The sequence below is a fragment of the Diadema antillarum genome, unplaced genomic scaffold (genome assembly GCF_040938485.1).
Source record: "Diadema antillarum isolate AM-2024a unplaced genomic scaffold, OU_Dant_1.0 scf00000043, whole genome shotgun sequence".
Classification (NCBI taxonomy): Eukaryota; Metazoa; Echinodermata; class Echinoidea; order Diadematoida; family Diadematidae; genus Diadema; species Diadema antillarum.
Window position 1 is genome coordinate 1295487 of NW_027270932.1, and position 13525 is coordinate 1309011.

Consider the following 13525-nt stretch of genomic DNA (forward strand, 5'->3'; position numbering starts at 1 on the left):
TATCTCAGCCATTTCAAAACCAATTTCTATCAAATAAATGTTGAATCCTCTTGGAATTACATTCTCTTTCATATTTCATAAGAGGTTTATCATTATCAAACCAAAAAAAAAAAAAAAAATTTTAGAAACCTGAAGTTAGGTCTCAACAACAGCTATATGATCCCTTTTAAGGCAGTGATGAACTAAATTACTTTCTTGAGTGGTGTACCCAAATAAGGACATGTGGTATGAATTATTTTGGGTGACATCACCTGTTACAACTTTTTGAGGAAAGAGCGAGAGAAAAATTAATGTGTTGGTACCTTAATTTCAAAAATCTTCTCCCACATTGATTTGTGTTCAACTGTTATTTTGGTAAATACATGCTTTACATGCAGCTTTATTACAGACTATGGCTGCTTTCCTGAAGATGCCCAATAATGTCAGGGGAAAGAAATATGGAAAAGCAAGCTTGCATTTATATCTCTTTTTTTTCAAACAGAAGATAGTGTTCATAAAAAAGCAGCTAGGTTAGAATCCTACTTCATGCCTCATTTAACTTCTATACTGTCTACACACTGTAAAATCTGTTTCTTGCCAAGCACCGGGACCTATTAGATTCTTATTCATCATTCAATTTTTATCTTTTATCAAGGAAGACTGTCACATCCATTATACTGACACATTTTTTTTTTTGCCTGTTGGTGTACATCCAAACTGATAAACCCTAAAAAGGATGCTATTTTAGAACATCTAAAAATTGAGTGTCCTACTAATAACTAATGCTCGAGTATAAATAGAAATTCAAACGGTAGGAATGTGTATGCGCCTGATGTAATTGCCCACTTCCAATGGACTTGAGCAATATGGGGAAAAGTGTAGCAAAAAATAAAGCCAACTTTGTTTAAAGGGAAAAACATTGCCAGAGACACAGCAACCATTTTGTGAATGAAGCGATAAGAAAGGGAAGTTGATCAGGAACAAAAGTAAATTTCAAGGAAGTCACAACGGCTAACTTGGTCATGGCACTTTGGAAATTGCTTGAGTAGTTGTTCTGCATTTGTTGTGAACACATTCTATCATAATTGCATTCACTTCCCATGTACACTGCTCAGTAAATAACAAAGATACCACAATATTGAATATCATATTCTATCTATATCGACAATAAGAAAGTTGGTCATTTGATAGAAATTCATAAAAGAAAATCTCATTTTGGTCTCTCTGTGAACCTCACATAGTATGAGTATTACAGTTTCAGTTTCAATTCAATGATATTTACATCCAGCAAACAATATACAGGAGTATGAATATCAATGGCAATCAGTATGAACATACTGTTCATGATACGTCAGGGGTTGTCGGTCATGTGACCTAGATGTATCTGAGCCTTGCTGGGTTTTATGGCATGCCATCACAGATGATTTCCTAATACTACAATACAACTTGAATTACACTCCATAAAAACTTTCATCATCCTTGTTTACTTATGCACGAAACACTTTTTTCCCCCCATGAAGTACATAATTACCATTATTAAACCCATGGAGGACGGGTCCCGAGTATACTCGGGCAGGGTTCTATGGGAAATGCGTGTTGTAGCAAAATCAGCCCGTCCTCAACGGGTTAAAAAAAAGATAACCCAAAGTCATAATGATGTAGGAAGATGTCCTTACTTTGAAATAAAGAATAAAATTGATAGGTGACTTGGGAGTGCACTGAGGGAATATTTCACTAAAATCCCATCACATCAACATATACATTTTGCTGATTTGCCTTTCCCATTCCCCAAGTTTGAGAGCAACATAAACATTCACCATGGCCTCTACAGAGAGGAGGACTGGGCTCCTTGGTCGACATCGATATCTAAATTTCAAAATATCAGACTATATACTACCATTCACGCTGCAATGAAACTTTGATATAGCCCCACTGTTGCAAAAATGATGAGCATGCACAGGTGGATCTGTTAATTTTGTAGGCAACTTTGGAGCTTTTTCTTTCTTTGTGTGTGTGTGTGTGTGTGTGTGTGTGTGTGTGTGTGTGTGTGTGTGTGTGTGTGTGTGTGTGTGTGTGTAAATGTTAGCCTGAGAGGATTACCTGCAACTCATGTTTCACATGTGGCAGCAGGGACTTGTCTAAACTTGGAGTAAGAAGTCATGTGACTCAACTTGTGATTTTTTTTCCCTCTTGCAGAGTATGAATCTTGCTTTATACTGTGACAATAAAACACACATAAAATAATTGCACTTTGGTACATTTCGGTAAACTTGCTTTGGAAGAATCCACCCCATATCATGTCTTGAGTTTTCTGAAGTCTCATTTATTTAGTATCATTATTATTATTATTAGTTAATTCATTCATTTATCTATTTATTCATTTATATATTTATTCATTCATCTATTCATTTATTCATTCATTCATTCATTCATATATCTATTCATTTCATTATTCATTTATTGATTTATCTGTTTTGTTTTCTACTTTTTTATCACTTAGTGTGAACAGCCTTCAGAATCACTACAAACATTTCCGGTACTGGACCAAAGCAATTCAGAAGTATTAACAAACCGCGGTAATCCCAGATTGTCAACCCAGACTTCTCCTACTTATTAGCTGCTGAAGAGAGATTACTAACAAATATTTTTGCGCATCTTTCAACAGGCTCTCAAGCGCGCTTTAAGACTCGTCTGCCTTCCGACAAAAACGGTACATTCTGTTTCGAAATTGTCCTGGCAACAGTGGCCATCGTGATGTCCATAGCAGACCAAGGCAGACAAACAGGTGCATACTATTTGGAAAGGTCACAAGTTTTCTGTCATCCAAATTTCCCCTCTTAATCTCATCAAACTACTACGAGTTATATGTTTTTGTTTTTTTATTTTTGAGCTTTGAAAAAGTTCTTGACACATGTCCAAACCTCCCTCCACTGCCTTTGAGTCAGAAATTACAAGTAAACAAGTCATGCAGCTGTAAACCGACCCATAATTTACATAATACTCCCCCTTTTCTTTGGGGAGGGGAGCAGCATGTTTGTAGAGTGCATTTATGAAAAGGGGGAACTAAAGGACAGAACATAGACAATTCAAGCAAATTCCAGCTGATTGACAGAAATGCATTAAAAAAACAACAACAACCCCCAACGAACAGGCTAAGAAATAAACGTACAAAACTTGAATTTGCTTGGGGAAGGATGGGGTTGATGTGAAGAGAAGATGGACACATCTCACCGCTCATTGCCATCACCGGCAAGACTTGCCCAAACAATCACAACACAAAAACACCAACAGAAGGGTTGTTTTCGATGTGAAACATGGATATTTCTTTGCAGAAAAAAAAGGTGGACCCCCAGGGATAAGAACATGTCGTAATAAACTAAAACCTTGCTGCATTTAATTCCCGAATTCCTGATTGAAAGCTCCATGCCGGCAAACGCTGCAGGTTTGAAATTCCCCCACAGAAGACACAGATTCCCATGCTGTTTCCTTCCTTCTACTATGTGGGAGTTACTTCCTCTTTCTTCTGACTTCACACGTATTACACACCACTCCGTCAAAAAATGCATTAAAAGGTCGTAACACACTCAAATGACCACATGATGAATAATGTCAAAAAAATACCCCCAAAATAGTAACAAAAAGTGTTTTTTGACCGGTTCCTGGCAGACTTTGACTAGGATCTGTGAAGAATATGTGTGGCAAGGACTTCATATTGTCTTCCATACATCATTGAGAAAAAAGAAATCAATGATATATTCATTCACTTCATACTAGCATTCAAAATAATCTACAGCAACATCGCATAAATTCTTTTCTACAACCTGATGGTACAAGAAGGGTTTGCATTTCTTTATCCTGTTTCACAATTGACACTCGCAACTTTGACATCCATATCTAATCCATTCCCAGTGAGAGTCTTAATTGCCCATACCATTGGTATAAGACCATCATTTTCCCATGATGAGCGGGTTAAGGAAATTAGCTGGCAAGACTGAAAGTTGCATAGATTAAAAGTGATAGTTCCCCCTCCCCCCCCCCCCACCTCATTCCCTCAAAAAACAGCAAAACAAAACAAAACGGGGGAGGGTGTAGCAAGGTACAGATGAATGATACTTACACTAAACGAAGGTTTGTTTTGACCGCTAAGTGTTTTCAAGAGTCTGATACTTGGCATTACTCTATTAATTTTGTGCATCTCAACTTTCATGTACAGACCACTGTGAAATTAATTGCATAACAACAGTTAACTGCACTGTGTGTGACAGTAGGTACTCCATTGCTACTTATAATTTTCAAAGAGGAAAAGAAAGTTAAAATAACAATCAATATCAAACTGGTATATCAATATCAACCTGTTGAGGACGAGTCCCGAGTATACTCGGGCAGGTGTCTATGGGAAATGCGTGTTGTAGCAAAATCAAACCTTTCTCAACGGGTTAATGGACTTCTTGTGGGAGTGAAGAAAGTTCCTCAGCTCCCCCCCCCCCCCCCCCCCAGGGAATTACTATGAATACTTTCACATTCAAATCAGAGGAATAACATCCTGGAATTCCTCAGCATAGCCTAACTAACATTACAGACAAAGCAGAAAATACTGCATCAACTGGAAAAAAGTTTATGCCACATTATCCGACAAACTCATATCACTCCTTGCAAATCATACGATTCCGTGGACAAGAGTCTATGAAGGCTGTGGGGCAAATGATTTTAATTTCTAATCCTACTTGCCACATGTCTACATCACGAGACTTTGACTTAGTACATGCTCATCCTTGCAGGAAAACATGTGTTTTTGAGACAGAATTGATTCTGTCTTCTAAAGATACAAACAGTTGGAATCTACAGAGCAGAAACAAACAAAACAAGAACATGCAGTCTGATCGTGACGACAGCTGATGTGGATTAATCCACTTCCTCTCTCCCCGAAGGATTCGAAGATTCCCAAATCACAAATTATCCCTCATTTTGTTGACAATTTCTCCCCCCCCCCCCCCCCCCCCCCCGGACCGGATTGAGGGATTCAATCACATCCAGTGATTGGAGGGGAGGAAACAGAAAATTGGGAATCAAACGGCCGCCGATCAAGGCCCCGCTATAGGCCCTCCGGACACGCTCCGACGAGAAACGGCGAGAGCAGCCGGATGACGGGAGGTCTAATCAGTGATATCCAGCAAACGATTTCTCGCTGGTATCACTGTGATTGATTTCTTCCCCTCTGTCTGGCTTCAACATCTCCATGATGAATTTGCCTCGCGATCCAAAACAGAAAAGAATTCAAGCGCAAAAAAAACCCCAAAACATGCTACGGGAACCGTGAGATGGTTCCCCGCTTTCGCAAATGAGACAAAACAATGTGGGAGGGGAGGGTTGCGCAAACAGGTTAGTCTCATATTTAACCCCTTACCTCCCACACATTGCCTTTCCCTCATAGAGCTTTTGACATGATTCATCACCTTCCCCGTAAGCAATTGGTTAAATTACAAACACCTCCTTCCATTCTCAGGTACTGTCAAAGGACCTGTTACCTGATGTCTTTGGTGGTAGGTAGTCAAATGTTGTTTTAGTACTGAATGCAGCACAACTCAATGGGGGTGAAGTTTGATTCAAGAATCCAATCAAAGTTTGGAGAATCTCACCCAATGATAAACACACAGTCCTACATTTGAAAATGAGTTTGGATCAGATGGTTTTACCTGTCCTCTCTGCAGCATGTTTGGGTCTGGTGCATTGGGCGTACTCGGAGAGCGGCGTCGGTTGGTTCTCCCGGCTTGCGGAGAATTGGGCGCATTCTGGCCGAAAAAAGAGAGGAGGGGGATGATGAAAAGAGAGGAATAAAAATACATGAAGATTGATAAAAGAAGAACAATAAATCACATTGGATTAAATACACAAGCTGTTCTTTTTGAGGATCAAGTCTTTTTATCCACAATCCCACTATCCCCTTCTCCCTCCCCCCCCCCCCCCCCTAAAAAAAGGGGGGGGGGAAGCATTGGGATGGGCTGAGGCGGGAGGAAAAAAGTGGCAGTTATTCAATGAAGGGAATAATCACAACACATCAACCCCTCCATTGAATATTCTATTCTTACACACTAATCTGATTCTTTTTTTTCCCTTGTCATTTGTGGTTGATTGACAATACAGTATCAACACTGCCACATTGCAAAAAGTGAGAATCACAATATAAAAAAATAAACTCTTACTTTGGTTGCAAAGTTTTACAGAATACTTATTCTATACGAGAAGAATATGAAACAGGAAGGAGGCTGAACACCATACGCAATATTTCATTTTCTTGTTCCAAAGGTATCCCATGGGATGAATTACGGTGAACACACAGAGTCTGCTAGAATCTGCAGCTAATTGAAGGAGACAGACTTAACCAGAAGAATAAGGAGATGTGTCATACACATTTGCCTTTCTTCCACTGTTACGCAAGCCACTACACACAGAAACATTGCATAACTGAACGATGTACAAACTTTTCAGACAGTATCATTTGCAGATAAATCTGGCACTTACTGTAAAAGTGTCACCCAAGTAATTTTTCACGGTGGGCTGGGTAAGAGGAATTTTGCATGTTTTGAATTCCGCAGAATCGAGACATTTAATCATTGTACATATAACAAGCAAAAATATTTGTGTGCTTTTAATTTTGCACTATGGTTGTGCGAAATGTGTGGAAATTTCAACACCATGAAAAATTCCACGAAAAATTCCACTTATACAATTATATTCTAGAGTACATTAGGGAGCTGAACAGTGTATACAGATGCTCGACTTTTTTTTTAAGATAGTGGGAATTTTGGCTGAATTTGACAAACATACTCTCACACACATAAACACTCCCACACATTCACAAACACCCAACTGCTTCCTGCTGTAACATGTGTGAGAAATTTAAACATAACCACACATTTACATGCACACTATTGCTCCTTCATGCAGGAACACACAGTGTAATATTAAAGTTCACTGTCATTTCGAATCCTTCAGACACACTGAATTTTCATCAGGAGTATCAAGTTGCTGTTATGACTCGAAAGGTACACAGGAAGAGCTAAGAAAACATTTTGCAAGTAATAATGGGGAAACTAAAAAATAAACAACAACAACAAAGATACTACTGTAAGTCATTATCTGGTCACCACAGATATGACAAAAAACAAACAAACAAAAACCATTGAAAAAACACATACAAACTTTAGAATTCTGCACATCACGACTGCCTGATATTCAAGACTGGATGACATGCACATCACTTCCTTTGCATCAAAACAAAATAAACCTAAAAATAGATCTCTGACGCGACAAAATAATACCTGCATAAGTCAAGATGTTCTAAGACCTTACAATACTGACTTGTTCTGCTTTTTTTGAAGAAATTCATGAAAATGGCATTAGAAATCTAATATTTACCTGCCATAACCACTATAATCACTCAAACATTTGAATATCTAAATTGGCAAAAGATTCCATGATTTTGATGGGGAATAAGCTAAAAAAAAAGTTACTGATCAATCCAGCAAAAGATATACTTTGAAAAATGTGATAGCATGTAAAAATAATAGGCGGGCGCAAACCAACAAAATAGTGGTGAGATTTAATTATACACAGTGTGTATAAATATATATGCACATATACACATAATATCAAGAATGTTTGTACCTGTTCTATGGGCAGGAATATCTCAATATGTGTGTGTTTAGATGAACAGAAATATTGAATTGTTGAGTGTGATATTTTGTGAACCATACTGAGTATACATGAAAGTTATTGAAATTATGACCTTTGCCCTTGTGTTCACATGCATATTCTAAATGAAGATAGAAAATATCGAGGTCATTTGCTCTACCAATCAGATATTCAGCTGCAATGCAAACTGTCATGCTACTTCTCAAATAATCACAATTCACCAAAAAAAAAAATCACAAGAAATCTTGTGATTTGTGCTATTAAGTTCAATTTTTATGTCCACACTGGCCAAAAATCTCAAGAGATGGATCACAATGCAAATCTTGAAATTTGTGACAGTGTGAATGGCACTAATGTGATGAGCTGTTACAGTAAATTTATGGTATTTCATACGCTAACAAGTTGGGTAAATATCTTGAAATACTTTTAGCAATATGGTTATTTCACAGACATTCATATATGGATATACGGTTTTAGATATCATTTTGATATGTACATGCTATGTCTGCCCTCAATGTTTGAATGCTTTTAATATAAAAACACTCTCATCATGGTATTTAAAGTTCCCTGATGTAAGAGCGTTAGATTTCACTTGTTATTTGGGAATTCATTCCTCCAAAATGGGCAAAAACTGGACATCCTACACAGCTTTGAAACCAATTGCCATCCATTTTTAATATTGATGATAGCATTTCTTGTTGTTTTTCAAATAAGCCTACATTTAATGTTTCAGGATTCTTGATTTAACTTTGATAACATAAACTCACTGAACATAGCAACAAGTTGACACAGTAATGTGATTATGCGTATGAGGTTGCACAAGTTTATCCCGCATTTTGAGAATCACCATTATGATAACACAAAAATTTCTTCACCTATATACAAAGTTCAGTGTATAATAAACCAAGAACTTAACATCTATAGAACCAGTAGCCATGGGGAGATGTGAGTGGCCCATTCTTCATTCGCTTCCCTCAGGTTTACATTAAAAAAAACCCCAAAACCAAAACAAAACATGAAAAACGCCCATCAACGAATATGTGCATCAAAGCGTACGTTCATTGGTAATGGTCAACTTCAGTCTAGATTCTTAGGCTGTGTGTGTACTTAACATAGAAATCAGTACACAATTCGTAATGGGATTCTCAAATATATCCACACTGGGTAAGCCTTCCCACTCCCTTGGATAGTGCTACTGGGTTTTCACCTTTGTAATTAAATACACACTTCGAAGTAAAGAGAGTTCTATCATCAAATGGACGTCATTTGCCTAAAACATTCTCTCTCTCTCTCCACATTACATTGTATGGCATGGGCAAACTATAAAATATGTATGTCACATCCTAAATCTGTATTTAATGTATATTGCATGAGAAATTATTCTTTTAAACATTTGCCCTATACCCTAATGGTTGGAATTCACGATGACAGTATAGATTTCATCAGCAGACTGTGCAAATTTCAACTGTGTAAATTGCATGACACATCTCACCGGCAAATGGACATCCAAATGATGAATGTCCACTGATGAGGTTTCATTACATGGACCTAATTTAAACCATGGCTCTGATTTCTAATGGTTGTGAATGCAGGCTACTCCATTTATGTACAGTTGTTTCAATTGATCTATCATCGAACTGTCACGTGTTATGAAGAGAAGAAGCTACAATTCCAAAAGTGAGTATCTGTTTCATCTATAAACCAAGAGGGTGCCTTCTGCATTGTAAAAAATTATTTTTTATTTTCAAAGACCTACGATGAAATCACACAAGTTAATCCCTTACATACCCTTCGTGACTAGCACTGGCTGACATACTTCATCAGTGTACCAAGCTATGGTGGCTTTGAAATTCTTGGTCGAGTGTATCATGATCAAGACCTACATATTTTGGTAACGTTACTACTACAGCACACATGAAAGGGCTAACATTATCTGGTAACTTCAGCAGTGACCTCCCCACAAAAAGATAGCAATATCATCATCGCTGACTTTCGGCAGTCATGAAAAGAAGGTACAAAGCGTCTCTCCAGTGCTGAAACAATTACAACAATGACATCAAAACCACGTCCCTTGTGTCTGACATATAATGTACTGTACAAGCTCGTTGACTGAATGCACGTTATATACATGACCTTCCAGTGAGTAATAGACAGGTTTAATACCTACTGAACTCAAAGTTTATGAACACCCTCACAACAAGGGCGGTGTCCTGGACAATTTCAGATCAGTTACCAATCTATTGTGTTTATACGAACAACAACAACAACATAATAATAATAATGATAATAAAAAAATCAATGCATGCAAACTTTATTCAAAGTACTGGTACCAAAATATATCTAGCAGGAACAGATTGGGAAAAAACAAACTTGTAACTGAGCCCTTTGGTTCTGATTGATACTAATGACTGTGAATACGTTCACAAGCTCACTTCCTTCAGTTATTCGGGTGAATACCCAACAAGGCCATTTGCCAGGGTTGTCAGGTATATATTTACATACATACAAACACACACACAGACAAACACACACACACACACACACAAACACAGATACACCCACAACATACATATACACAAACACATTCGTATGAAATCAATCTCTTCATTAAAGTTCCAAGCAGACAAACTGTCCTGCCACAGAATAACAATGACTGACACACTGGCGGGACTTGAACCTTAAACCCTCTGACTGAAGGTCGGGTGTCTCCGAATCAATGCACCATGGCACCCCCTGTCACGAATCAGAAAAGAGAGTAATGGTATCGACTTACTCCTGTTGTTTTCCTTCTGGACAACATTCTTTCGCCCCCTTTTGTGCAATCACGACCGATGCAAAACTATATGGCGGCGCACGACAACAAGAATGAAGGGAGGCAGTGTGCATTGCATGCATTGTCCATCGCAGCCGACATAGCAGTTGAAAAGCAGCTTTCGTGTAGTAGACAATGTCATGTGAGGCATATAGTGACAGAGAAAGATAGACGGAGAGATAGACTGGGAGAGAGAGAGCAAAACATGAGAGGTAGCTCTGGCCGCTTGCGTCAAACGGTATGACATCGCCACCTGGTTGTGCTTCCTGTATCCCAAATAGATACGGAAGATCATTCAGGAAGGGAGCTGGTATCGGGGATCGCTGAACGCCACCCATTTAAATGCCCTCCCCAGCTCGATCTCAGATGAGGCATTTCTGCACCGAGGTATGCAAATGCCATCCCTTTGGTTTGTGCTGCTAAAACTTGCTCCCTGGCAGATTAACTACACGATACAAACGAGGAAGGAAAGGGAATAAAAAGAAGAAGAGAAAGGAAGTGGATAAAAAGGAGAGTCACCAAAATCTCTTCCTGTAGTAGCTGGTGTGTCAAGCAATGTGGAAGTTTAATACAAGTGTCGTCACGTAGCATGCCTTTTGGTTTTTTATCACAATTGGCAAATATCAGGATGTGATGTACCTTGTGTGGTTGCAGAAACACCCAAAGATCCTGCCACAGAGCGACATTCTCCTGCTGACAGTGGTAGATAAATTTGGCGCCAGACGTCAGTTTCTCTCTGTCTTAAGCAATTTTTTGCAAATTCTACTTGACCCTCATTTCCCCCCTGGCCGACGCCACATTTCCCATATCCCGCACCTACTTCGATCGCCAACGAACACCCCCTGACATCCTTGTGCATCACATGTAACAATAGGTATCGACTAGTCCCATCTATCAAGCCATCAAACACTCTATTGTCCCTTTTACAATGTTCAGGAGAAAAAAAAATAACTCATAAAGGGAAAAAATAACTCAAAGGGACAAAATTAAAGATGACTCGGACTGAAGTTGGGAATGTATGTCATTCCAGCAAACTGAAGTCAAAGGATGATTCATTATGATTGCACTGCTTTCCTCCAACCCCATTCGCCTCTGAGAGAACATACAATTTAAAAAATTCCATCGGATTCTGGGCGCCTTTATCAACTTACTTCTCGAGCAGAATTACAGCTTCCAGGGAGTTTTGGGTAGTTGATATATGCAAAGCTGTTATGGTTATGGGGTTTCTGAAATGCTTTGCTGAAATGCCGAAAAAGAATGTGATCGCAAACATGCTTGAGCCAACAACTTTCCTGCAGAGCTGATTAAAGGCAAGTAATTTTGAAATGCGTTTATAGCTCGGACCTGACCACACCAACCAATGCCAACTACACACCTCTACTCCTCAGGTCAAACTGCGCAATAGAGCAGCACAGTGACAAGGCCTCCCAATCAGCTATTACAGACAAAGTTGATAAATGCAACAACTCGAGAAACATGACCCAAAAGGCGTTTGCGATTGCATTTTGATAGTGGGTATTAAAATGAGTTTCAAACGTGGGAAAGTTGATAAACACAGCCTTTGACAAATGGTGTACCCAGACTCGTCAACCTGCGTCCTCTAAAAATCAGAATTGGTGAGATTTCAAGTGGGATGGACAAGAGAGTAGAGTAGTATTGGGTTTACACCCTACTTTCACAGAAATCTGCTCAAAAAAGAAATCATCACTTTGAAGTCAAAGGAAGCAAAATTGAGACGAGAAGATGAGGAAGAAGAAAACAGGAAAAGGAAAGCCCCCCCAAAAAAAAAACCTCAAGAAAGAAGTATACTTAAGTGGTCAAAGACAATGACATATGAATAAGTGATAATGATATATGATTTGTTGAATTTCATTTGCAATCACATACACTGATAAAGAATGAATACATATCTAAAGACACTATATAAAAAAAGTGCACAGAATGGATACCGGAAGCATGAAACAATAAAATGAGGAGGATGAGGATAAAGCAGAGGAGATGAAGAAGACAGTGATGAAGAAAAGGAAGACTGAGAAAAAAAAAACAACAACTCTTATTCATCATTTCTCAAGTATGCAGTTCGTTGGGATCCCTAAATACTCCTAAATATACACACTGATCCAAACTCCACTGCAACAGACAAGATCCCTAATGAGGCATGGGATGGGTCTGCCATAGAGGGAGCCCCACCTTTGTTGCGGGGGAACAGCTGATAAAATCATCGCAGGGGTCATTCCTGTATCATCTGGCACATCAGACAGCCATTCCCCCTGCGTGCGTACCTTCGCCGTGCTTCTGAGAATTCAGAAAGACGATCAAATACGTGCAAATCTAATTGAAATTCCGCCGCAGTGACCTAAACAGCACGTCCATTCTGATCCCTTACCCCACCGTCCCCCCCCCCCCCCCCCCCCCCCCCCCGCCATGTATCTCCTAGCCACTATACCCGTGGCCTTCGGTATCTCTCTGCTCACTAGATGATGATACCACTTGGTACAGGCCTAAGTGGTATCCCACGCGCCGTGGAGGTAGCATCACATGCTACACTCCAAATAAACAGGGGTAAATTGGCCGTCTGGATTGCTTGTTGGTGGGGGTGTGGGGTGAGGTGCGGATAAAAGGGGAAACCAGAAAAGTGTTTTGTATCTAATGACAAGCTCGGCTTCAGCGAGACCTAATTCTATCTTCAGAAGAGTAGCATTGAAAAACATTTTGCAGTATCAGCAAAGCAGACAACTAGAATCCAATCAATTTTCCCGATTTCAAAAAGCTGTGGATCCTGAAACAGATCCGTTCATGGTGCAGGCCTCTCTCTCCCCTCCGGTTAATGAAGATGCCGTTAGAGGTCGACAGCAACATGGCAATCAAACACTTGCAACCTTGACCTTGAGGTGACTAGAGCGGCTGCAAATTCTGGAGTTCTTCCACCTCCCCTTGCGCCCATCCACCGTACGCCGTACCGAGCTGTAAGTTGACAGCGGCCGTTCCACTCGATTCTACAAATTTATGGGGTCTTGTCACGAAGCTCCCGATTAGGATGTG

General features: G+C 39.4%; 1 protein-coding gene across 1 annotated transcript in view; it reads right to left on the reverse strand.

Annotated features, from left to right (window-relative positions):
* Positions 1–13525, reverse strand: part of LOC139713321 (pleckstrin homology domain-containing family G member 5-like) — a 117448-nt gene that overhangs the window by 41773 nt on the left and 62150 nt on the right. The window contains exon 3 of the mRNA XM_071625070.1: positions 5673–5768. Within this exon, the coding sequence (XP_071481171.1) occupies positions 5673–5768 (96 nt within the window). The remainder of the gene's footprint in view (positions 1–5672; positions 5769–13525) is intronic.